The following is a 24,912-nucleotide window of genomic DNA, read 5'->3' as shown; positions in this document are numbered from 1 at the left end:
GAACGTTGGACTGCATCGAAACATGTTTACGGAGTTTTAACCATTAGGTAGAATGAATACCTGCATTAAACACAAACCACTGCTTTTGTCGAAACATTAACGTCATTATACAGTTGAGAATCACATCCTGAGAATGATATTATTTATGTGGTTAATGAATGATACCCCACAACATACTGCCAAATGCAATGCCTCATTTATCAAATCCATGTACGTCTGTTTATCCCTTGTTCTTGTGCTACTGCATGATCCGTATTTTGACGGCCGACTTCCGGCTGTTTTCTCATTGTACACTACATGCTATGCTGCTTTTAGCCTTGGCATTTCCCCTTAAATATATTATATATTTCAAAGATGATTTTCAGTTTTCTGGCTTTTTAATTTTTTCCAATTGCATCTTTATTTTCTAATCAGCGTTTATGAGGAAGAATGGTGAGTTCCTATGTACTCTGATTCTGTTCTTTAGACATTTTATTCTCCCCACTGTTTGTTTGGTTCTTTCTGCACGGAAATAATTGTTTGTTCGCCGTCACTGAGTTTGTTGTTTTAGCTGTAAGGCTGAGTCATTCAGTCACCTACCTGTGTTTCACCACTGTAAGTGTGAATCCACAATGGCCGCCTGTGAGTAACATCGTAAGCTACTGAATATGGACAGAGGGTGATCTACAGTAGAGCGCTTGCTATGGGGTTTGAGGCATAAAACTACAGAGACCGACAGATCCATAACAATAGCATTGTACATTCTACATCTTAAACAGTCTGCCTCACTCTGAACATCCTGTGGTTCTATGTCTAGATAGTGTTGTCTGTGTTCCAGGTGAGGAAAAGGCTTGTGCATGCAGATGTGGATGCTCACCTCAGTCCCAGACCTGCAGAGTAGAATATTCTAGCAGAGTTGAATTATTCAGATATGTATTGTATGCAGCCAGGTGTGTAATCTGTCAAGCAGTGTGAGAGAATGTACTTCTGCAACATTCTCATTCTCCTTCAGTTCCCAGAATGCAGTGCACATTCAGTCTCACATTCCTGTGTGCTCTTACCATCTTTGTCTACACATGTGCGTCTGCGTCTACTGTCTGCGTCTTCTGTGTCTGTCTCTGTATGTGTCTACTGTCTGTGTCTACGTGTCTGTGAATATTGTCTCTGTCTGCGTCTACGTGTCTGACTACTGTCTCTGCGTCTACCTCTACTGTCTCTGCGTTTACGTGTCTGTGACTACTGTCTCTGCGTTTATGTGTCTGTGACTACTGTCTCTGCATCTGCGTGTCTCTGCATCTGCGTGTCTGTGACTACTGTCTCTGCATCTGCGTGTCTGTGACTACTGTCTCTGCGTGTCTGTGACTACTGTCTCTGCGCCTGCGTCTACCTCTACTGTCTGTGACTACTGTCTCTGCGTCTACCTGTCCCGTGACTACTGTCTCTGCGTCTACGTCTGTCTGTGACTACTGTATCTGTGACTACTGTCTCTGCGTGTCTGTGACTACTGTCTCTGTGTCTACATGTCTGCGATTCAGGGTAAATGCTGTGTTCTCTTAACACCCCACCCTGTCTGTCCCTGCAGCAGTGCCCTGTCCAGCTGTCAGTCTATAGTGTACATCCCTCAGGACATTGTCCGGGCCAAGGAGATCATCTCCCACATCAACACCCTTAAGACCCAGGTCAGCTACTATGCTGAGAGGCTGTCCCGCGCCGCCAAGGACCGCTCTGCCAACGGTCTAGAGAGGACCCTCGCCATCCTGGCTGATAAGGTGAGGGAGAGCCCCTAGCCTGGTACCAGGTCTGCTTGTGAGGGAGAGCCCCTAGCCTGGTACCAGGTCTGTTTGTGCGGGAGAGCCCCTAGCCTGGTACCAGGTCTGTTGGTGAGGGAGAGCCCCTGGCCTGGTACCAGGTCTGTTGGTGAGGGAGAGCCCCTGGCCTGGTACCAGGTCTGTTGGTGAGGGAGAGCCCCTGGCCTGGTACCAGGTCTGTTGGTGAGGGAGAGCCCCTGGCCTGGTACCAGGTCTGTTTGTGAGGGAGAGCCCCTGGCCTGGTACCAGGTCTGTTTGTGAGGGAGAGCCCCTGGCCTGGTACCAGGTCTGTTTGTGAGGGAGAGCCCCTGGCCTGGTACCAGGTCTGTTTGTGAGGGAGAGCCCCTGGCCTGGTACCAGGTCTGTTGGGGAGGGAGAGCCCCTGGCCTGGTCTGTACCAGGTCTGTTGGGGAAGGAGAGCCCCTGGCCTGGTCTGTACCAGGTCTGTTGGGGAAGGAGAGTCCCTGGCCTGGCCTGTACCAGGTCTGTTGGGGAAGGAGAGTCCCTGGCCTGGTACCAGGTCTGTTTGTGCTGTTTTACTGACCTTTGTGGGGTGTGTATTTTCTCTTCAGTCATAAACCCAAAGAGATCGATATATTATTTGACCAATGTAATTTGTCATCATGTGGACGGACGAGAATACAGAACGGCATCTCTTGCTTGGCTCAATTCCCACTGTGTATGTATGACCTTTACCCTCAGACTCGCCAGCTGGTGACGGAGTGCGACTGCAAACTGCTGGCCTCGGCAATCCAGGCGCTGAACGCAGCACGTCCTGAGTACATCGCCTCCAAGGCGTCACCCTCCGCCGACGGCACCGATCAAGTAGTCCTGCGCAACGACCGGGACACGCTGTTGGCCAAGTGGAGCGGATGCAACAGTCGTTCCTCGCTGCACGTCGACTGGCACGAGGAGGAGTGGGTAAGGCAAGGGGTCACCAGGGCTCAGGGGTTCACAGATCAACTCCAGTTTAGCCTTTGTGGTTTAGGAGCACTTAAATCCAGTTCCAGTATGTAAGGAAGAAAGCAGTGTGTTTACTGAGGGATTTGGTTTGTTGGTCCATCAGATGTCTAGACTGGAACTCTAGATTTTATTGGCTTTTGTTTATTCTCTTCTCTCGTTTCTCCTCCCTTCTCCTCTCTTCCACCCTTCTCTCCCTTCCCCTACACTGTTCTTCTCTTTTCTATTCCTCCTCTTCATTCCCTCCCCCCAGGAGAAGGTGTGGCTAAATGTAGACAAGAGTCTGGAGTGTATCATCCAGCGGGTGGACAAACTCCTTCAGAAGGACCGTCTGCCTGGCGACAGCAGCCAGGGGGACACTACCCCAGGCCACCAGCAGGGCGGCAGCAGTAAGAAAGGTAACCAGAGTACCAGGGCATTCTGGATCAACCCTGAATGCATGACCCAGGAGGAGCCTTCATCATCACTACCTTCCTCACCATCATCATCCTCCCTCCTGCCTGCTCTCACCCTGAATCTGACTCATGCATGCCCACCCAGCCCTGACAAAAACCCATGTAGGTTTCTTTCCTTTCTTACTTCACTCAACTTGCTTTTTAGCTTTGTCATGCACATTTGTCCTCTCATCATACTGCTATCATATTCATCATATCTCAACCTATTAGAATTGGTCTACCTTGTTTTTGTGCAGTATTTTGTTCTTAAACATTCCAAAGATGTATTTCCTATGTGTGAATGGTTCATTTTTCTCTGTGTTAGGTAGGTCTGTCAGTGCTTGTTGTATTCTGGAGGCCAGCCAAAGTCCCGTTGCTGTGGCCTCCTATGTGCCAGCTCAGCCTACGTACTGTAGCCAGCTAGCTTATTATGTGCTTACTGTACTGTGTGCTGTCTGCCATGTTGCTGATGGTGCTCCCTAACCATGCATGTGGCACCTCCACCCCTTCCAGATGGCAGCCCCAGTGGCGAGGAGGCTTTCCCAGGTAAGAGCTCTGTCCTCTCCCCAGCTTCTGTCCCCCTGTCTCTCTGACTGCTTCTAGCTGCAGCCCAGCTCAGTGCCACTGCTTCGTCTAGCTCTATATATCACCTGTATGTATGACACCTCTGTTTCTAGTACCTTATCAGAGATGAAGGACTTAAAGGCCAATGTGTTGTCACATGTTATTGTCTCACATTATATGAAGGAGTTGCAGCAGCAGTTTAAGGGTCTCAGGATGCTTTCAATGCAGAAGAGTACATAGTGTGTGTTACTATGTGTGTGTGTGTGTTACTGTTTTTGTTACTGTGTGTCTGGCCCAGGGGAGTGGAGCGAGGCGCTGTACCCTCTCCTCACCACGCTGACAGAGTGTGTGGCTATGATGAGTGACAAGGCTAAGAGCTCCATGGTGTTCCTGTTGATGCAGGACAGCGCTCCTACCATCGCCATGGACCTCTCCCTGCAGTACAGACGAGACGTGGTCTTCTGCCAGACGGTCAGCACAGGACACATCCAAACATACTGACGTGTGCACACACGCAGATGCAAATACATGTGTGCACAGACACCCATTAGCAAACACACATGTGCGCATACATACAGACACACAAGCAGTGAGGTACAGTAATATGTGTAAATAAAAACATTTAATATACACTGAGTATACCAAAATTAGGAACAATTCCTAATATTGAGTAGCACTCTTTTTGCCCTCATAACAACCTCAATTTGTCAGGGCATGGACTACAAGGTGTCGAAAGCGTTCCACAGGGATGCTGGCCCATGTTGACTCCAACACTTCCCACAGTTGTCTTGTTGGCTGGATGTCCTTTGGTTGGTGGACCCTTCTTGATACACACTGGAAACTGTTGAATGTGAAAAACCCAGCAGTGTTGCAGTTCTTGACACACTCAAACCGGTGCGCCTGACACCTACTACCAGACCCTGTTCAAAGGCAATTTAATGTTTTGTCTTGTCCATTCAGCCTCTGAATGGCACACACACACACACAATCTTTGTTAATTGTCTCATAGTTTAAAGAAGGATTTTTAAGCAGTCTCCTCCCCTTCATCTACACTGATTTTAAAGGGGATTTAACAGGTGACATCAATAAGGGATCGTAGTTTGGTCAGTGTCATGGAAAGAGCAGGTATTCCTAATGTTTTGTATACTCAGTGTTAATGTTAATATCTCCAGCTCACTGCCCTCATCTGTGGCTTCATCATCAAGCTGAGGAACTGTCTCCGTGACGATGGCTTCCTCAGGCAGCTCTACACCATCGGCCTACTGGCCCAGTTTGAGTCTCTGCTCAGCACCTACGGTAAAGTACACACTCTCCGCTCTCTCGTTCTTTATCTCTCTCTTTCTCTGTTTAATAATTGTTCACTCTCACATACCTCCCACCTCCCAGGTGAGGAGCTGTCCATGTTGGAGGACATGTCGGTTGGCATCATGGACCTACGGAACGTTACCTTCAAGGTGACCCAGGCAACCTCCAGCTCCTCCCCCGACATGCTGCCGGTCATCACTGGCAACCGGGACGGCTTCAACGTCCGCATCCCGTTGCCGGAGACCATGTTTGATGCGTTGCCGCGGGAGATCCAGAACGGCATGCTGCTGCGCGTCCAGCCGGTGCTCTTCAACGTGGGAATAAACGAACAGCAGACGCTGGCAGAGAAGTGAGTGGGGGGGAAGGAATGATGGAGGGATGAAGAGTGGTGATGTCCCTGTATTGTTGACATGTCTCCTGTTTGTGACAGGTTTGGAGACACGTCTCTGCAGGAGATCATTAACCTAGAGAGTCTGGCCAGACTCAACTCCTACTATCAACAGTTCAAGGAGGTCCTACCTGAGGACTGTAAGTCACCATGAAGTAAATGGCCCTATATGGAGAATATTGCTAAGATGTAGCCTATAACACCCCTCCCTCCTGGTCTCAGGCCTGCCCAGGTCCCGTTCCCAGACGTGTCTACCAGAGCTGCTGAGGTTCCTGGGACAGAACGTCCACGCCAGGAAGAACAAGAACGTAGACATCCTGTGGCAGGCAGCAGAGGTAGTCCCATTTTTTTTCGCTGCAGGGCCATGAATGAATTATTGGAGATGATCCTTTCGAGTCCAGTCCATTTCCTTCTGTATGGATGTTACTAATGAGGATCCAGAGCAGGCCTGAAGAATAATTATGTAGTGAGCAGCCTGCTGTCTATTATTTCCTGGTATCTCTCCTCCCCAGATCTGTCGTCGTCTGAACGGTGTGCGTTTCACCAGTTGTAAGAGTGCTAAGGACCGTACGGCCATGTCCGTCACCCTGGAGCAGTGTCTGATCCTACAGCACGAACATGGCATGGCCCCACAGGTCTTCTCCCAGGCCCTCGACTGCATGCGCAGGTAGGAGTCCAGCCCACTGCCTGAACTAAAATGAAACGCACACATATTGCTCGCTCCATATGCTGGGACAGTGCCAACTACAGGGTCCCTTCTCCCCCATTTTAAAAATAATAAAATATAAGTTCTATTTTAATTCTCTGTAATTAGCATTGGTTCCTCGCGCAGCATCTGCTTGTCAGTCTGTCCAGCCAGTTTGTGGAGAATGCTCCCCCATGATGACAGAGCTCGCTTTCCATACCCCCACATCATCCCCCTATCAGCTCTCCTTCAACCCCATCCCCCTGTTCTCTGACACTGCTTGCTGAGAAGATGAGAAGGGCTAGATGAAGTGGAGGAGGGTAGAAGGAACAGAAATCTTGTGTAAGGATGTGACGACTCCCAGAACAGGAGCCCTGTAGAGTACAGTAGGTTATGTGAAAGATCTGTTGGGTAGTAATGCCATTCTGTCCTGCAGCTCCCTGCATGGTCTCTCACTCCTCTCTTCACCTGCTCACTTCCTGTTCCTATTTGGTATGGGGAATTTTAGGTGCATGGCTTGAGGCTGGCATATCCCCCCCCCCCCCCACCCCCACCCTACCTGCTATTCAGGAAGTGAATCCAAATTCAATGACTTGACTGAAATGAAATGGATTGGAGCACAACCCCCCCCCCCCCCCCATATCTGTTGTCTGTGGTATGAACATGGAGAATCATCACTGTCTTCTCTTCTTACCTCTTGATCTTTTCTTTCATAAAGATGCAGAACATTTCTCTTAATTTTTTCCTTTCTCTCTTTCTCTTCCTCTTTTATGACAATGTATTTGTCTGTCATTTCTCATGTTTTTTGTTGGAATGATTTCCTTTATCCATTTTTAATTTGGGGTGTTTCTTGTTTGGGATTTGTTTCTGGCTGAATGGGTCTTTTCACGTTCCATTCCACTGGCTGTGTGGCCCTAATGTTATCACACCCCACCTGCACTATCACTGGTATCTCTCTTTGTTATCCATGGCTGATCATGGCCACCACATATCATTCATATTGTGTATTACCATCTCCTCCACTGTTATTGGCCACTTCATCCCTGTCCCAATGCACGTGTCCTATCTATCCATCCATGCCACCTGTACTTTTTGGCCCCGGCTACTCCTCCCTCCTCCCCCTCTCCGCAGCATTGGGACCAGGGAGGGGGTCACCCAGAAGAACCTGAGTGGCCTGTTGCCTGTGCGGGATTTCAGGCTGGACCCCAGCCTGCTGTACTCCCTGCCCCTGCTGGCCCTCAGCCCCAACCTGCTGGTCGTCTGGCTGTTCCTCAGCGTCGCCTACTTCCTGGCCAAGCTCCGCTGCAGCTGAAGGCACAGCCCCTCTGCCACCCAGCCCCACCTACTCTCGACCTCTACTCACCTCTTCTCTCTGCCCGTTCCCCCCAGTGTGTCCATCAGTCAGTCAGTCGGTCAGGAAGAAAGGCAAAACGTTAGTTTGTCAGTCAAGGAGGAAGACAGGCAGTCAAGGAGTCAGTCAGACGCTCTATGTCAGTCTGTCTGGCGCTCAGCCGGGAGAACCCTCTGATTGGTCAAGGGCAGACCGTGTGTACCTGACTGGACTTTATGTGCGTCACTCGGCTAAACTGCCAGCTGTTCCACCCAATGGGCATCCAGCACTCCTCCCGCCCTGCTCTCTGTCCTAACCAATCCAGTCCGAGCAGGAGGCTGGTCTAAAGGTCTATGTGCAGTACTGTAGGAGACTGTTACTGTCAGTGTTCTGACATATTTCTCAGTTTAACACCCATTGTTTTACAACAATCAAAAACAGAGTATGGAGAGAAACTTTGTGAAATATAGCCGGTAAGAAGTTTTAGCTGAATTTAATGGAAGTTTTGTCCCAGTTGTTCTTGAGTATTTATAATGCCGCTTCCCAACTCATGATATGACTATAACCATGCTATTATGATAATATGTTGTCATGGATCCTTTGGTTTTGCACAGAGCTTATTTTCAGTCATGCAAATGTTCTGGCTTGCTTGACGTTTACGTCTTCCATAAGGTTTGCATACAGCATAAGCCAAGGGATGGCTTGGCCATGCAATATCAAGCTGATGTTGTTTTGATCTGGTGGCCATTTTGTTGTTGTTCCTCAGGCCTTCCTACTCTTACAGCAGGAGAGACTTGTGTCCACTTTCACTTTAAACCAATGCACTTTTGTATCAACGTTGTCATCTTAATGAAGGTTATTCGCTTGTCTTGCCAATTGACACAGTTTCATCTTGGTCGGAGCAATTTGAAAAAAATTTGGCTAAATCTGGGAATTGATGATATTTCAGGGGAGCTTTGTTGGCTTGTTTGATTATGCAGTGTAGTTTTTCCAAAGTGTTAATTTTTAGTTTATCAGATTTCATTTCATGTCTGTAGCCAGGTCTCAGATGGTAGATACAGGTCGTGGATCTTTATTCCAGTTCAAAGTATTACTTCCAGATCTCCCAGCAGCCCAAATCCATCCCGCTTCCACAGAGAAGTGCCCTAGAAAGGGAGATTTGATATCAGACTCTTTGGGTTACTTCCAAGCCTTGCACTCTGGACTTCCTGGTCTCTGCCGAGAGAGTCCACACACCATTATCATATACAGTAGTTGCTATCTAGTCCCATAAAACATGATTAGCTATCTAATAGTATATGCACTCATTAATATGTAGACTAGTGGTATTATCGTTTTCTAGCCCCATAGCCTCTCTCCATATGAATCAGTATAATACCTGTCTTCAGTGTTACGTCCCAAGACGGCCACACTCAATCCAATCTAAAGTGACCTATTAAAGAAATGGACCATCCGTCCCAAAATAGCCTCCCCTGTGAGATTGTCACGCTTGTCTTACATCCCCTCCACCCCTCATTTCCAACTCCTCGACCCCCACAATGGAAAACTGAAGGGATTCTTTGTCCTTGTTGGTTGAGCTTTATGCAAGCTTCTTATAGGCCTCTCACCTGTGGGACTGGTATGAGAGCTAGGCTGGGTTTAATGGTGTATTTAGGTTAGTTCATTGGTTTGGTTTTGAATATTCAAGAGGTTTTTTATTTTTAGCGATTTTTGTGCAATGTTACTAATACAAATACGTAAGTACATGCAGTATTTCTTTCTCAGTATTCTACAGTATTTACTTTTTCAATCTTGTAAATCCATATTGTAAATAATAGAAATGTATAAAATCAGATCATCTATTGATAAGTATGCTGGTGTAGAACTACCTCTATTGTCCCATGAAAACACCATCTGACTGTCAGCCAGGGGAGGAGAGCTGAGGGGACAGCCAGGGGAAAATGTGCTCCATGAGAGCATCACCCAAGTTCTGTCCCAAATGGCACACTTTTCCCTATGTAGTGCACTAATTTTGACCAGAGCCCTATGGGTCCTGGTCAAAGTAGTGTACTATATAGGGAATAGGGTGCCATTTAGGACACATCCCCAGTATGTACAACATTAGGATGGCGTTTGTTTCAACCAAATGTGAAATAGCTCCTCCTGCTGGTTGGTAATGATACTACAGAAGCTTGTCACCCAGTTGGTCCTAAGAAAATAGTTGGATTGCTCCATTCTGGGGATACATGCAATTAGGAGCCCATTCTAAAGTTGTAGAGAATTGCAGAATGTGCTGGTGGCAGTTTGTTCTGCTGGTGTATTTAATTCCCATGAAGAAACCCACTGCGTTAAACATGTTGTAACCATAGTGATGCTAAATCCAGGAATATTCCAACTAAAACCAAGTTCCTCAATTCTCAAGTTTTATTTTTCTGTTTCTCTTGAATTCCTTAGTGCTTTTGACGATAGAGAATATATTTATATTGCGTTGCATTATATTTTCATGCTTGTCTGTCTAAATACTCAATATTTGCTAAATATATGTATTCTTATGGAAAGTTTGATGTGATTACATCATCGTCATGCAGGTGTCACTTTATAATGAGAGGGAGAAATTCTAGTTGCTGTTCCAGATATCATTGTATTAACCCTTGTCTGGTACTTTGACAAGTCCCAACCCAATATCAGGGTTGCTTGGATAACCATTTATGAATATGCTCTGAAATAGTAGACTTTTCTCCCTTTCACTCTGAAATAGTAGACTTTTCTCCCTTTCTCTCTGAAACAGTAGACTTTTCTCCCTTTCTCTCTGAAATAGTAGACTTTTCTCCCTTTCGCTCTGAAATAGTAGACTTTTCTCCCTTTCTCTCTGAAACAGTATACTTTTCTCCCTTTCTCTCTGAAATAGTAGACTTTTCTCCTTTTCTCCCTTTCTCTCTGAAATAGTAGACTTTTCTCCCTTTCTCTCTGAAACAGTATACTTTTCTCCCTTTTGCTCTGAAATAGTAGACTTTTCTCCCTTTCTCTCTGAAATAGTAGACTTTTCTCCCTTTCGCTCTGAAATAGTAGACTTTTCTCCCTTTCTCTCTGAAACAGTAGACTTTTCTCCCTTTCGCTCTGAAATAGTAGACTTTTCTCCCTTTCTCTCTGAAACAGTAGACTTTTCTCCCTTTCTCTCTGAAATAGTAGACTTTTCTCCCTTTCTCTCTGAAACAGTAGCCTTTTCTTCCTTTCGCTCTGAAACAGACTTTTCTCATTTTCTCCCTTTCTCTCTGAAATAGTAGACTTTTCTCCCTTTCTCTCTGAAATAGTAGCCTTTTCTCCCCTTCTCTCTAAAACAGTAGACTTTTCTCCCTTTCGCTCTGAAATAGTAGACTTTTCTCCCTTTCTCTCTGAAACAGTAGCCTTTTCTCCCTTTCTCTCTGAAATAGTAGACTTTTCTTCCTTTCGCTCTGAAACAGTAGACTTTTCTTCCTTTCGCTCTGAAACAGTAGACTTTTCTTCCTTTCGCTCTGAAACAGTAGACTTTTCTCCTTTTCTCCCTTTCTCTCTGAAATAGTAGACTTTTCTCCCTTTCTCCCTTTCTCTCTGAAATAGTAGACTTTTCTCCCTTTCTCTCTGAAATAGTAGACTTTTCTCCTTTTCTCCCTTTCTCTCTGAAATAGTAGACTTTTCTCCCTTTCGCTCTGAAACAGTAGACTTTTCTCATTTTCTCCCTTTCTCTCTGAAATAGTAGACTTTTCTCCTTTTCTTCCTTTCTCTCTGAAATAGTAGACTTTTCTCCCTTTCTCTCTGAAACAGTAGCCTTTTCTTCCTTTCGCTCTGAAACAGTAGACTTTTCTCCTTTTCTCCCTTTCGCTCTGAAACAGTGGACTTTTCTCCTTTTCTCCCTTTCGCTCTGAAACAGTAGACTTTTCTCCTTTTCTCCCTTTCGCTCTGAAACAGTAGCCTTTTCTTCCTTTCGCTCTGAAACAGACTTTTCTCATTTTCTCCCTTTCTCTCTGAAATAGTAGACTTTTCTCCCTTTCTCTCTGAAACAGTAGCCTTTTCTCCCTTTCTCTCTGAAACAGTAGACTTTTCTCCCTTTCGCTCTGAAATAGTAGACTTTTCTCCCTTTCTCTCTGAAACAGTAGCCTTTTCTCCCTTTCTCTCTGAAACAGTAGACTTTTCTCCCTTTCGCTCTGAAACAGTAGACTTTTCTCCCTTTCGCTCTGAAACAGTAGCCTTTTCTCCCTTTCTCTCTGAAATAGTAGACTTTTCTTCCTTTCGCTCTGAAACAGTAGACTTTTCTTCCTTTCGCTCTGAAACAGTAGACTTTTCTCCTTTTCTCCCTTTCTCTCTGAAACAGTAGACTTTTCTTCCTTTCGCTCTGAAACAGTAGACTTTTCTTCCTTTCGCTCTGAAACAGTAGACTTTTCTCCTTTTCTCCCTTTCTCTCTGAAACAGTAGACTTTTCTTCCTTTCGCTCTGAAACAGTAGACTTTTCTCCCTTTCGCTCTGAAACAGTAGCCTTTTCTCCCTTTCTCTCTGAAACAGTAGCCTTTTCTCCCTTTCTCTCTGAAATAGTAGACTTTTCTTCCTTTCGCTCTGAAACAGTAGACTTTTCTTCCTTTCGCTCTGAAACAGTAGACTTTTCTCCTTTTCTCCCTTTCTCTCTGAAACAGTAGACTTTTCTTCCTTTCGCTCTGAAACAGTAGACTTTTCTTCCTTTCGCTCTGAAACAGTAGACTTTTCTTCCTTTCGCTCTGAAACAGTAGACTTTTCTTCCTTTCGCTCTGAAACAGTAGACTTTTCTTCCTTTCGCTCTGAAACAGTAGACTTTTCTCCTTTTCTCCCTTTCTCTCTGAAACAGTAGACTTTTCTTCCTTTCGCTCTGAAACAGTAGACTTTTCTTCCTTTCGCTCTGAAACAGTAGACTTTTCTTCCTTTCGCTCTGAAACAGTAGACTTTTCTCCCTTTCTCCCTTTCTCTCTGAAATAGTAGACTTTTCTCCCTTTCGCTCTGAAACAGTAGACTTTTCTCCTTTTCTCCCTTTCGCTCTGAAACAGTAGACTTTTCTCCTTTTCTCCCTTTCTCTCTGAAATAGTAGACTTTTCTCCTTTTCTTCCTTTCTCTCTGAAATAGTAGACTTTTCTCCCTTTCTCTCTGAAACAGTAGCCTTTTCTTCCTTTCGCTCTGAAACAGTAGACTTTTCTCCTTTTCTCCCTTTCGCTCTGAAACAGTAGACTTTTCTCCTTTTCTCCCTTTCGCTCTGAAACAGTAGACTTTTCTCCTTTTCTCCCTTTCGCTCTGAAACAGTAGACTTTTCTCCTTTTCTCCCTTTCTCTCTGAAATAGTAGACTTTTCTCCCTTTCTCTCTGAAACAGTAGACTTTTCTCCCTTTCTCTCTGAAACAGTAGCCTTTTCTCCCTTTCTCTCTGAAACAGTAGCCTTTTCTTCCTTTCGCTCTGAAACAGTAGACTTTTCTCCTTTTCTCCCTTTCTCTCTGAAATAGTAGACGTTTCTCCCATTCTCTCTAATGCTTCTCTCTGGAAAGTGAAATAGCAGTCAATTAGTCAGCAGCCCAAAGAATCAGCTTTAATGTTATATAATAAACGTCATGCAATAAACGTCATGCCAAATGTATCAGAGGAGAAGGTGTATACTTCACTATAGAGTATTTTAATAGTTCTGTTTGTTTTCCCTGGAATGGAACTGTTGCATTGAAATTAGAATGTAGAACATTTAAGTCTGTGCGTTTTGCTATTGCTCTTGTTTCACTTTATCTGTGGTGCTCGTAACTCTATCTAGAAAGCAGGTCTTCTGTACACAGTATTAGTGTTCTGTACCGCTCCCTCCAACAACATCCCGATATTTCCCGGGACAATCTGTCCGTTAGCTTTAGCTGTTGCCCCCATGTTTCTTTGACAGTGGCGTCAATGTGTTGGTTGTTTTTTGGGTTTCTCATTGTCTTTTAACACGAGCCCTTTTTTGTTTTGTTTTCTTCACTTTGCTGTCATCCTCTCTATCTGTGCTTGCCCCCACTCCCCTCGCCTCCCCTCCCCTTGCCTCCTCTTCCCTCCCCTCCTCTTCCCTCCCCTCCTCTTCCCTCTCTTCTCCCCTCCCTCTTCCCTCCCTCCCCTCTCCTCTCCCCTCCCTTCCCCTCCCCTCGCCTCCTCTTCCCTCCTCTTCCCTCTCTTCTCCCCTCCCTCTTCCCTCCCTCCCCTCTCCTCTCCCCTCCCTTCCCCTCCCCTCGCCTCCTCTTCCCTCCCCTTCCCTCTCTTCTCCCCTCCCTCTTCCCTCCCTTCTCCCCTCCCTCTTCCCTCCCTCCCTTTCCTCCCCCCTCCCTCCCCTCCTCCTCCTTTTTCCCAGTGAGGGCTGCAGACGGGAGAATACCATGAAGAACGTGGGATGTCGCAAGTATGCTTTTAACTGTCTGCAGCTCAAGGCCTTCCCCAAACATTACAGGCCCCCCGACGGAACGTTTGGGAAGGTTGACACTTGATTTGGATCATAATCTATTGTAATAGGGACAGCAACAACAGCAGCATAAAAAATTAATCAATGGTCTTCAACCTAGTTGCGGAGGTCCTGTGGTAAATGCCTGTGCACTGAATCGATGCATATTTTCAATTTCAAAGAAGAATAGCAAAAACTATGGAATGGGGAAAATGCCAAACCACTACTAGTTGAGAAACGATATACAATTTATTCAGACCTCGCATACATACCTTCTAGATGGTTCTGAAGTTGTAGATAAGTCAGTTGGGACTAGTAACAACACTGTCTGGTTAAATCACGTTTTTAGCATAGTCAAGATACAGCAAGGAGGTCGTTTTCCTGAAGACGGTCACTGATTCTTTACCACTATACACAGATGACTTTTAGCTATTTTCAGAGCCTCAGGCCATCTATAGGTCACCAAACGTTCATCCTGGGACGATGCTACTTCATGCTGACTATGTTCAAAGTCGTGTCTGGGATTTGTACATTTGGTTGGCATCATTGGCCAGAGCCTATGCATTTCAGAGTTCTTATTTAGGGAGTGTTTTACGTATGGACTACACATTGTGGAAGTCAAGCTAGTCTGACGGACTTGATGAAGGATTCCTTCCCCACGTGGATTTAGCAGTACTCTAATCCTGTAGAGCAGGGGATCTTTCAATGGTTTCAGTTCCAAAACTGAATAAGAAATTGACCATCCTCCTGTGACCCAAATGGTTCACCAGTGACCCAAATGAAGACAAAATAGTGTGTGATTAGAGATGTATTCTCATAACTCACGACCCTCCTCTTGCATGCCCAGGGCCCACTTTGGAACCCAACCCATAGTTTAAGAAACCCTGTAGAGAGACGTCCCACCGACTGCAATGGCAACCCAAGACCAACCAGAGCTTTCAGTGTCTGACGCGTACCTCACCTATGTCCTGTTTCCCTTTTCATATCTGTAAAGCCTGCGTTTAACTTCTTTGCCAAATGAAGGGTTGTGATTGTGAATGGATTTAGCTGTGTGGCATTATCTGGCAGCTCACTGTGAAGTCTTAGCACTGTCTTAAAGGGATAGTTTGGGATTTTGGCACGAGTTCACCCGGGAGTCGGGTGAAGTTAGAGGTAGTTTTGCGAGCCAATGCTAACTAGCTTAGCACAAAGAGGGCCTCATTGCCAAAATCCTGAACTATTCCTTTAAGACTTAAAGAGGAATATTAAAAAGCTATGAATGTTCTAGAAAGATCCACTTCCCTCTCTTACCAAGTTAATTTCTGGAAAAAGTTTGGTTTGAGGGTAATAAATGAAACCTAATACATTATAACATTGAATTGTAAAGGAAATCGAGTAGATTATTTTCCGTTCTCATGTTGAACCAAGTAAAGGCCAGTAGTAAACCAGTTAAACATCCAAGAAGCACTTTTCTTTAAGATCATTTTCTGCATTTGTTGCACTGTTATTTTAGGATTGTCTTGTTGGCAGGCGTTGTTGACCAGGGTAAAATAGTCAGTAGAATGTTATTGGTATGGGAGTTACATTGTACATTCATCTGGAAACTGTGCTGCTCAACAACAACATATTTGTCATGTCTATTTTCACCACCGAGCGGCAATGTCGTCTTTCTGTTTTGCAACATTTAATGAGATTGCAATTTGATACACAATTGAGCCAGAGGAGACTTGACCCTACAAATGAGTCGTGTGTGTGTATGTAGCAAAGCTTCACATATGTTTGCTTTTCAACAGGCACTTCTGTACTGCACACGACAGGATTTACCCATAGACTCAACTGTGAGATGCAGTTTGTGTACATTTAGTCTATTGTTTACTCTAGTGTCTTTCATGCTCATAAATATTTTTAGTATTATTGGAAACATATTTTGCAATCTGCAGACTTTATTTTGCATTTATGTACTATACTATAGGGTATAATTCAATAAGTGTTGGGATTGGATTTGTATTTCTTTCTATTGTAATGAGCGCATATCTTGTATCCTGCACAAAGAGGATATCTGTATAGGCCTGACTGTTGCTTTAGATGAAGCTTTCATCAATATCTGACGCTAATAAAAGAATGTTCAACGTCTTTGTTTTGTCTTTGTGGCAGTAATGCACTCAACATCTGGTTTGCACACTGAAGAACAAACAAAAAGGGGGGAATAAGAAGAACTCTATAGTAGTGGCTGTGGTTCTGTGAAAGGACGTCTTTGTTTCGCGCATAGGAATGGCTTATCTTATTAATGTTGGGTCGACATACTCAAATTATACAGACTTTAATAATGCGCTCACCGCATTCGAAAATGAGACTTTTGTCCAGTTTTACTGCCGCGACGCAAGAACAATTGAAAAAGTCAAACGATTAAATCCAAGGCACCATTACAATCCTGAGTTGAATTATGTGACCATACATCTGACTTGTATACACGGTGGCAGAAATGTCTTATCACATTATAAAGGAGTGCGTCCGAAAACGAGGTAGCTAACTTCCATTTGTAGGTGACTTTTTTTTTTGCTTGTGTCCATAGTAATTTACCCTACATATCTGCGGACAGGGGGCACTGTTTTGCAGCCACCGTCCGTCATAAGAATATTTTAATGTAATGTTTTCCAGGACAATAACTTTTTTTTTGTAATGGGGACAGTATTAAAAAAAACTTTTTAAATTAGAAATGTATTAAGTTTTACATTTGTTTGAACAATGCGAAAGAAACAAGAAGAAACAAGAGGTGACCAAAGGGATTCGAATGGTGATGGACACTGACCCAAAGCTAAGAGAACAGGCAAGAAAAAGGTAGCCTGGATCTGGAGCATTGCCATTACGTTGCCACAGCGGTGTAGTGGTGGTGGTTTTTTTTTTTTTTTACCTGTCCTCGAACAACCACCCGGAAGTCTCAGTTTACTCCGGTTCGCTACGTGGACTCCAGTGGTAATCAGCTTGGTAATAACAGGCTACAGTTTACCAACCTTTTGACCTGTGACAGGCCGGAAAACTCTGGTTATCCACCTATGTGCGCAGGACATTTGTCAATGGGTTTCGCGTACCACTGAACCATTACAAATATAATTATATTTCAATGCACAGAACGTTAGCCCGGTCAATTCGAAAAATGCATTGAGAAGCCAGTTCCAAAACACACATGTATAGCTGGCAGGGTTACACATGTGGTTTCCATATAGGCAATAACAGATATTCTTTACTGCTGCTCTACTCGGTCTGATAAGTTATGATTCAATTCCTATACTGTGTGTCTTCTCCATTCATTCCGACATAAAGGTGCATGACGAGGTGTAGCAGACATGCTTTAGTCTTTCAAAGAAGACGCGTCGGCAACGACAGTCAAACTATCGTCAAGCACAATCTTGCGGGTAAAGAAATTGTTGACAAACTTAGATTTTGGAGTGTAATGTCCCATTTTAATGTTACTGCTGTTCTGACTGTCGTTGAATGCACCTCTAAGCGTTCGAGGAGGTTCGAGAAGAAACTGGTGCTTGACGTGGACATGGGGGTGGATGACGCTCAGGACATCATGATGGCTCTTGCAGCCCCCAACGTGGAGGTCCTGGGGATCACCTGCGTAAGCGGCAACACCTCCCTGGAAAACTCCAGCAGGAACACACTGCGAGTCCTCAAGGTCTGCCAGAGACTTGATGTAGGCCTGGTGGAAAGACTGCTCACTTCAATAAACAACTATTTGATTTGTAACGATCATACAATTTTGGTGGTAAGCTTATACTCTTATAGACTGTCAGTATGTGTTATATCTGCTGTGTTGCGTTAGATCCCAGTGTTCGGTGGCACTGCGGAGCCTCTGATGGGCCACCCCCTGTCGGTAGGCTCCTTCCACGGGCAGGATGGGCTGGGTGGCGCCCCTGACCCAGATGCCCCGGGCCTGGAGCTGCTGCAGACAGAAGGGGCTGTGGAAGCCATCAGGCTGGTCAATGAGAACCCTGGAGAGGTCGGTAACAAAAGGGTTAGGTTCCTAGGCTAAAACCAAACACCAGCACCCCTAGATCTGAGAAATGTCTTTGCATTGGGGCTTGGAATCCAAACAAGAAGGTATTTTATTAGGATCCCCATTAACTGTTGCGAAAGCAGCAGCTACTCTTCCTGGGGTCCACACAAAACATGAAACATGACATAATACAGAACATCATTAGAAAAGAACAGCTCAAGGACAGAACTACATACATTTTTAAAAAGGCGCACACAGCCTACATATCAATGCATACACACAAACTATCTAGGTCAAATAGGGGAGAGGTGTTGCTTTATCTGTTTTTTGAAACCAGGTTTGCTGTTTATTTGAGCAATATGAGATGGAAGGAAGTTCCATGCAATCATGGCTATATATAATACTGTACCTTTTTTTTCTGGTGGGATAGGTGTGTGTGTCAGAGCTGTGTGTAAGTTGACTATGCAGACAATTTGGGATTTTCAACACTGTTTCTTAAGGAGTGATGCAGTCAGTCTCAACTCTTAGCCGAGAGAGACTGGCATGCATAGTATTTATATCAGCCCTCTGATTACAATGAAGAGCTAAACGTGCCGCTCTGTTCTGGGCCAGCTGCAGATGAACTAGGTCTTTACTTGCTGCACTGGACCACATGACTGCACAATAATTAAGATTAGACTAAACTAGAGCCTGCAGAACTTTCTATTTAGAGTGTGGTGTCAAAAAATGCAGAGCATCTTTATTACAGCTAGACTTCTCCCCATCTTTACAACCATTGAATCTATATGTTTTGACCATGATAGTTTACAATCTAAGGTAACGCCAAGTAATTTAGTCTCCTCAACTTGTTCAACAGCCACATCATTCATTACCAGATTCAGCTGAGGTCTAGGGCTTAATGAATGATTTGTACCAAATACAATGCTCTTAGTTTGAGATGTTCAGGACCAGTTTATAACAAGGTCTAGTGCTTTGTTGCCAAGACGTTAATGGCATTTTTTTCCCCTTCATAGTAGATGTCTGGATTGACTCAGTGTTTCTCTGTCTAGGTGTGCCTGGTAGCAATGGCCCCACTTGTCCCATCTGTCTCTAATCTGCACCCTACAGTCGTTCTGTGACAACTGGCTGGCCCAGGACTCAGACAAGGCCCAGGACTCAGACAAGGCCCGCTTCATGAAGAACATCTTCAAACACACCATGGACACCGCTACCAACGTGAGATGACGGCTGGCCCGGGTTTCGTGACGTGCAACTCGTACGCCATGGCGACGGCCATCGATGGCGGTTTTGTGTGGGTGTCTGAGCCGGTGGCGGTTACCGTGGAGCTTCAGGGGACCGACACCCGGGGCATGATGGTCCTGGACAAGCTGGGAGTCCTGGAGAAAGAGCACCAAGTTGTCATCATGAGGATAGTGGACCTGGAGAGCTTCAAGGAGATGTTGATGGACTCCCTGAAGTAATAAGGGAACTACACTGATATCGCTGTCCCATATTACTTTCAATTGTTTATTTTTACAAAATTATAGGGGTGGGCTCAAATTCCACTCTTCGTAATGAGTTTTGTACAGATAGATCTTGATAAGAGAGAGACTTATCCACCACCTCAAACTAAGTCTCTAGTGTTGTTTTGACTTGCCATTATGTTCTGAATCACCAATCATTTTACTTTATCAGGAAATAAATATTCTACAATGTTAATTTTCTGATATAGTCTTGAGGTCAACAGCAAATGTCCATGAGTGATGTTACTTGTTTTAGGTTTGCATTACTTTCCTGTTAATGAAAAGGGGATGAAGTAAAACCTCTTTATTGAAAGTGCTCAGGAATGTACACTCAGAGAAATGCCCCTTAGTCCAATTGAAATACAAATTCACCACTTCTTTACTTCTATTTCTCTTCAATAAACAAGATTTTCAGTACGTCATATAAAAAAGAAAACAAACCGAGATAATCTTAAAAACAATCCACGATTTGTGTATCTTACAGCCAAATTATTATTTACAAAGTATACAAAACTGCATCACCCCATCCAATCACATTCCAGAATGAAAGCATTGTCCATGAGTCCTCAGAGCCACCTGACTGAGCTCTGGTCCTGACTCCAGAGTGTCTACTGGACACGGTACTTGTAGAACCAGCAGAGGCCCTTGGTGAAGTTCCATCCCAGGGAGAGAGAGAGGATGTAGAGGAGAACTAGCAGAGCGAAGGGGTAGAGCAGAACCACTGTGTTCTGCAGTTGGGGCAAGGCTGAGGAGGGACAGCGAGAGAGGAACTGGAGTAAATATACAGATGGTGAAGGGTCTGATGGTTTTACCCCCAGTGAACTATCCCACAGAACAAATATATAAATGTGATGCATCCGCTTGTCGTTTCCACTCACTACCAAATATGGCAGTGAGAGGAAGCCTAGTGATTAAGAGCATTGGGCCAGTAACCGAAAGGGTCCTGGTTTGAATCCCTGAGCCGATTGGGTGGGGAAAATCTGTCTATGCCCTGATTGCCCCTGTAATCGCTCTGGATAAGAGCGTCTTAAATTAAATGTAAAATGATGCCCAGTGGCCAGCAGAGGAAGGATGACCGACATACAGCAAGTTTTGAAACATTTGATCTCAATACAGTTTTCTGTTCCCAAAACTAGAATCTGTTATGAACAGAGTGGACTAAGTCTAGTAGACTTTACCCTTTGCAAAAGTTGTAAAAAAACACATTGTTTAGGAGTGCAAAGGGGAATTGAGTTACAGCACATGGGCACTTAACAGAGTAGGTTCTCTCTAACGGAAATATGCAGATGCATGCTAGAATGGGCCAAGATGATCTCGCTGGCTCGTGCTTGGCTATGCCCACCTCCTTGCTTGTTCTGCCCACTATGACTCATTTGTTCCCATTGGAACAGGCTGTGGTCTATCTTGGTTTAGCTATAAAAAAAATTGTTAAAAGGGGACCTCACCGTTGTATCCCAGGAATGTAATGTATAGATAGTAGCCGATTGCTGTCAACCACAGACTGTTCCCTACAAAGTACCCCAGGAACCAGTCTGAGTTTATCACTACGATATCTGAAACAAACAGCAGAGATCAGACACCGTTACAACAAATAACACCGTAACATGTTAGAAATGTGTTATAACAAGTCTGCACTCACGGTTTATAAAGAAGAGCTGTAGGAAGTGCAGGATGACAAGCAGGGGGTAGAAGGCATTGAGATGCACATCGAATGCGTAGCCCCACTCTACATCATAGTCCTTACTGGGCGGCTTCAGCAGGTACTTATTGGTGATGAACCTGGGGATACAGCACGGACAGGAAAGGGCCTTTAGAAGAGCATGGGGAAGGACCAACATTTGCACAGCCCGAAGACAACCTCTACTCGGTATCTGAAGGGACCAGATAGACATACACACAATGATGCTTCTGGCTCCATCTGGCCTCATAGGCTTCCAGCCATTCCATACACCTTATGTCCATCTAGCTCTTTCTGTAAATCTCTACTCACCACATGAGTGTGGAGATGAGCAAGCCCACGCCGATGCAGTCTATGAACACCACCCACAGCAGCAGCTTCAGAGTCTCCACAAAGCCCATGTCCAGCACCAGCCCAAAGCCCACTGTGGACACTACACACAGAGGACGAGAGACAGTTGTCAACCACAGCCACAGGACAAAAGCAGAAAGATGATAATATTGTAATTTGTAATATATTTGTTATTTATTAGGATCCCCAGCAGCTGCTCTTCCTGGGGTCCACATGAAACATGACGACATGCAGAACATTATTAGTAGAGGACTGAAATACATTTAAAACATCAGTCTACATTTCAGTACATACACACTATCTAGGTCTAATACATAGTAGTACAGTGCAAATGACTATACAAGCTATATTACATTGCTGTTTCTCTTCACAGTCCCTTTTGTGCAGTAAGTTGTGCTATTTTCATAGTTTTTTTAAACTGGTTTTATTTCTAGCTTGAGTTACCTGGGGTGGCAGAGAGTTCCATGTAGTCATGGCTCTATTTAATACTGTGTTTCCCAGCCTCTGTTCTGGACCTGGGGACTGTGAAGAGACCTCTGGTTGCATGCCTTGTGTTTTACCGGTTAGTGTCCGAACTGTGTGCCAACTGCTTGAACAGACAGTTCGGTACCTTCATCACATCAATACCTCTCACAAAGACCAATAGTGATGCAGTCAATCTCTCCTCAACGTTGAGAAAGGAGAGACTGACATGCATGATACTGACACTTTCCCTCCATGTACATCTAAGTGAGATATGGGCTGCTTTGTTCTGGACCAACTGCAATTTACCCATGTCCTTCTTTGCCGCACATGACCACACTATTGGGCAGTCGTCCAGGTGAGACAAAACTAGGGCCTGTAGGACCTGTCTGGACAACTGAGATGTCAAAAGGCTGAGCAACGCCCTATCACGGACAGACCTCTTCCCTTTTAAGCAACCATCGGGTCTATATGTTTTGACCATGACAGCTTGCAATCTAGGGTTACACCCAGCAGTTTAATCTCCTCAACTTGCTCAATAGCCACATCATTCAATAATAGATCTAAACGAGGTTTAGCATTTGCGCGAGTGATTTGTCCAAAACTGATGCTTTTCGTTTGAGATATTTAGCACCAGCCTATTGCTAGTTACCCGTTGTAAAAATGTCTGGAGCTCTGTGTTAAGTGTCTCAGTTATTTATTTTACTGTACAAGTCTAACAAAACAGCTCCCACAATCATATTACTATCAATTTCTTTCAGTCATTCGTCAGTGTCGAGCACGTGGAGTAACTGATCATCAAAACATTTCCTTGAGACTACACAGTCTCATCACAAACTCTGTATGTCTCTGATCTGTTTTAATCACATGTGAGATGAGACCAAGTCAATGGAAAGAGGGTCCCATACAGGCATTAATACTCCAAATGATACATTCATTCCTGTCTGATTGGTGGTTACATCCTATACAAGAAAGCCTTATTGCATCCTATTTTGAGTTTGTTAATGATTTCCGTTGCTGCTTCATTTCTAATCAAGGCTTTAATATGATGCCTTAAAGGTGCTTTGCTTTTTTGTTGGGGTTGTGCATATTTATACTTTCTCTAAATTGCAAAAAGCTATTCTAGTGGTCAAACGATTGCTACACAGTTCCCGCTCCTTGTTTTTATAAAGAACACTTGTTCAGAAACACCCAAGATACTGACCACAGAGCCAGATGCTGAGTAACACCAGGAAGGCAGGGTCGTCTCTGGCCCACTGGTCCTTGGTCTGCTTCCTGTAGTGGAAGTTACGATACACTCTCTGTGGGGAGGTGAACAGGTAGAGCATCTGCCACACGGCAAACTCAAAGTCCATGGCTTTGAAGTGCAGCAGCCTCCTCAGGTATTTGTAGCGCTTGGCGCCCGCTGTGTGGCGTGCCGCATCGCGGGCGCTCAGGCTTCCGTTCTGCGGCAAGGTGGTCGGTAACATAGTGCTGGGAAACACAGGAAGCATCACGATGACCAAATCAGAGCCATAGATATACAGAATTTGATTTACAGTGGAGGTGCAGTCTTCCCTTTCTCCCTGCATAGGCCTCACCTGGCGACACAGTACTGTCAGCTTATGTCAACATCCAAGAACCTGTACAATATTGACTTTTACCATGCAATTACAGTAAGTCATTGCAACAGTCACAATGTCAGTCTGTCTGCGGTAGTTTAGACATCTTACTAGCTATCTGATATGTCTGTAACAGACTCTCCAGCAGTCACGACAGATAGTGTGATATACTGTGCTAAGATCTTTGTTGACATGCCAGGCTAACAGACTAGTAGTAGCTAGCTCGATGGCTCTTGAAAGCTAACGTCAGCTGGCAAACTGTGGTTTTCCGTGCCAACAATATTGTTTAAACTAAAGTCAGTTGTGCCAGCGAGTGTCAAAAGACAAACGTTAGACTAAACAAAGTAGCTAGCTGACGTTAGGTCAGTTGCATCGACCCTTTGATGGACATGGAATTGGCTGGCCTTAGCAGCACGTTAGCCAAGCCTACAACTGAATGTATGGTTTAGTTGCAAACTGCGATAAGAATGTTGGATAAACGTACCTACTGAACCTCCTCTTTTGAGAAGAAAGTTCCTTTTCCCCAGTAAAAAATAGCTCTTCCGGACAACTGAAACGTAGAAACTTCCGGTAAGTGACCAAGAGGCGCTTCGACATTGCATCTTGGGAATTGTAGTCAGAAAGAAATTAAACAAGCTTTGTTGCATTACAATCTATCATAGCATATCACCACTCCCCTCTGACATAGCCAAAATAAAAGTATGGATTTGTGCATGTGTTTTTAAATTAAATGGGCAGTATAATTAATATCTGTGTAAAAGCAGTATAGCATAGGTGATTCAGAGTGTTTATTAGTCACGTGCAGGTTTGCAGGTGTGATGGTAAATCCTAGGCTTCGACCTCCAACATGCAGGAAATGTCGATGGGCGGAGTACCGGGGGGCGGGGCAAATGTCCATAGGTGGAGTAGCACGGGGGAGGGGGGTGCAGGTAGCTGACTAGTGGTGGCTATTCAGCAGTCTGATAGTTTCTACCCTCAGACTATTGGCCAGTCTTTCAGTTTTTGCCATGGTGCTCCTGTACTGCCCACTTCTGAATAATTGAAGCAGGGAGAACAGGGCATGGCTATGGGGTCCCTGATGATCTTCTTGGCATTCCTGCGACACCTGTTCTTGTCAACTCAGCAAAAAAAGAAACGTCCCTTTTTCAGGACCCTGTCTTTCAAAGATAATTCATAAAAATCCAAATAACTTCACAGATCTTCATTGTAAAGGGTTTAAACACTGTTTCCCATGCTTGTTCAATGAACCATAAACAATTAATGAACATGCACCGGTGGAACGGTCGTTAAGACACTAACACTTTACAGATGGTAGGCAATTAAGGTCACAGTTATGAAAACGTAGGACACTAAAGAGGCCTTTCTACTGACTCTGAAAAACACCAAAAGAAAGATGCCCAGGGTCCATGCTCATCTGCGTGAACGTGCCTTAGGCATGCAGCAAGGAGGCATGAGGACTGCAGATGAGG

At 44.7% G+C, this 24,912-nt stretch overlaps 1 protein-coding gene and 2 pseudogenes across 14 annotated transcripts in view; 2 read left to right on the top strand and 1 right to left on the bottom strand.

The window, feature by feature from the left end:
• Positions 1 to 15,982, top strand: part of LOC139412922 (inositol polyphosphate-4-phosphatase type I A-like) — a 56,886-nt gene extending 40,904 nt beyond the window's left edge. The window contains exons 13-24 of one of the 14 annotated variants that reach the window (XM_071159805.1): positions 415 to 432; positions 1,562 to 1,748; positions 2,490 to 2,708; positions 3,001 to 3,145; positions 3,695 to 3,727; positions 4,044 to 4,216; positions 4,918 to 5,041; positions 5,132 to 5,399; positions 5,481 to 5,578; positions 5,661 to 5,773; positions 5,951 to 6,105; positions 13,784 to 15,982. In XM_071159805.1, coding sequence (XP_071015906.1) covers positions 415 to 432; positions 1,562 to 1,748; positions 2,490 to 2,708; positions 3,001 to 3,145; positions 3,695 to 3,727; positions 4,044 to 4,216; positions 4,918 to 5,041; positions 5,132 to 5,399; positions 5,481 to 5,578; positions 5,661 to 5,773; positions 5,951 to 6,105; positions 13,784 to 13,916 — 1,666 coding nt within the window. In that variant the 3' untranslated portion in view covers positions 13,917 to 15,982. Of the gene's footprint in view, positions 1 to 414; positions 433 to 1,561; positions 1,749 to 2,489; positions 2,709 to 3,000; positions 3,305 to 3,694; positions 3,728 to 4,043; positions 4,217 to 4,917; positions 5,042 to 5,131; positions 5,400 to 5,480; positions 5,579 to 5,660; positions 5,774 to 5,950; positions 6,106 to 7,254; positions 7,648 to 13,783 lie in introns of those variants that run through there. The other 13 variants (XM_071159799.1, XM_071159803.1, XM_071159796.1 and 10 more) reach the window with 13 other exon arrangements.
• A 1,318-nt stretch (positions 15,983 to 17,300) lies between these two features.
• Positions 17,301 to 19,372, top strand: LOC139414008 (pyrimidine-specific ribonucleoside hydrolase RihA-like; annotated as a pseudogene).
• Positions 19,373 to 19,642: 270 nt separating this feature from the next.
• Positions 19,643 to 24,045, bottom strand: LOC139414099 (protein unc-50 homolog; annotated as a pseudogene).
• Between the last annotated feature and the right edge of the window lie 867 nt (positions 24,046 to 24,912).

This window comes from Oncorhynchus clarkii, chromosome 7 (genome assembly GCF_045791955.1).
Source record: "Oncorhynchus clarkii lewisi isolate Uvic-CL-2024 chromosome 7, UVic_Ocla_1.0, whole genome shotgun sequence".
Taxonomy (NCBI): Eukaryota; Metazoa; Chordata; class Actinopteri; order Salmoniformes; family Salmonidae; genus Oncorhynchus; species Oncorhynchus clarkii.
Note: the sequence above shows the minus strand (reverse complement) of the source record. Positions and strands in the feature narration are given on the sequence as shown.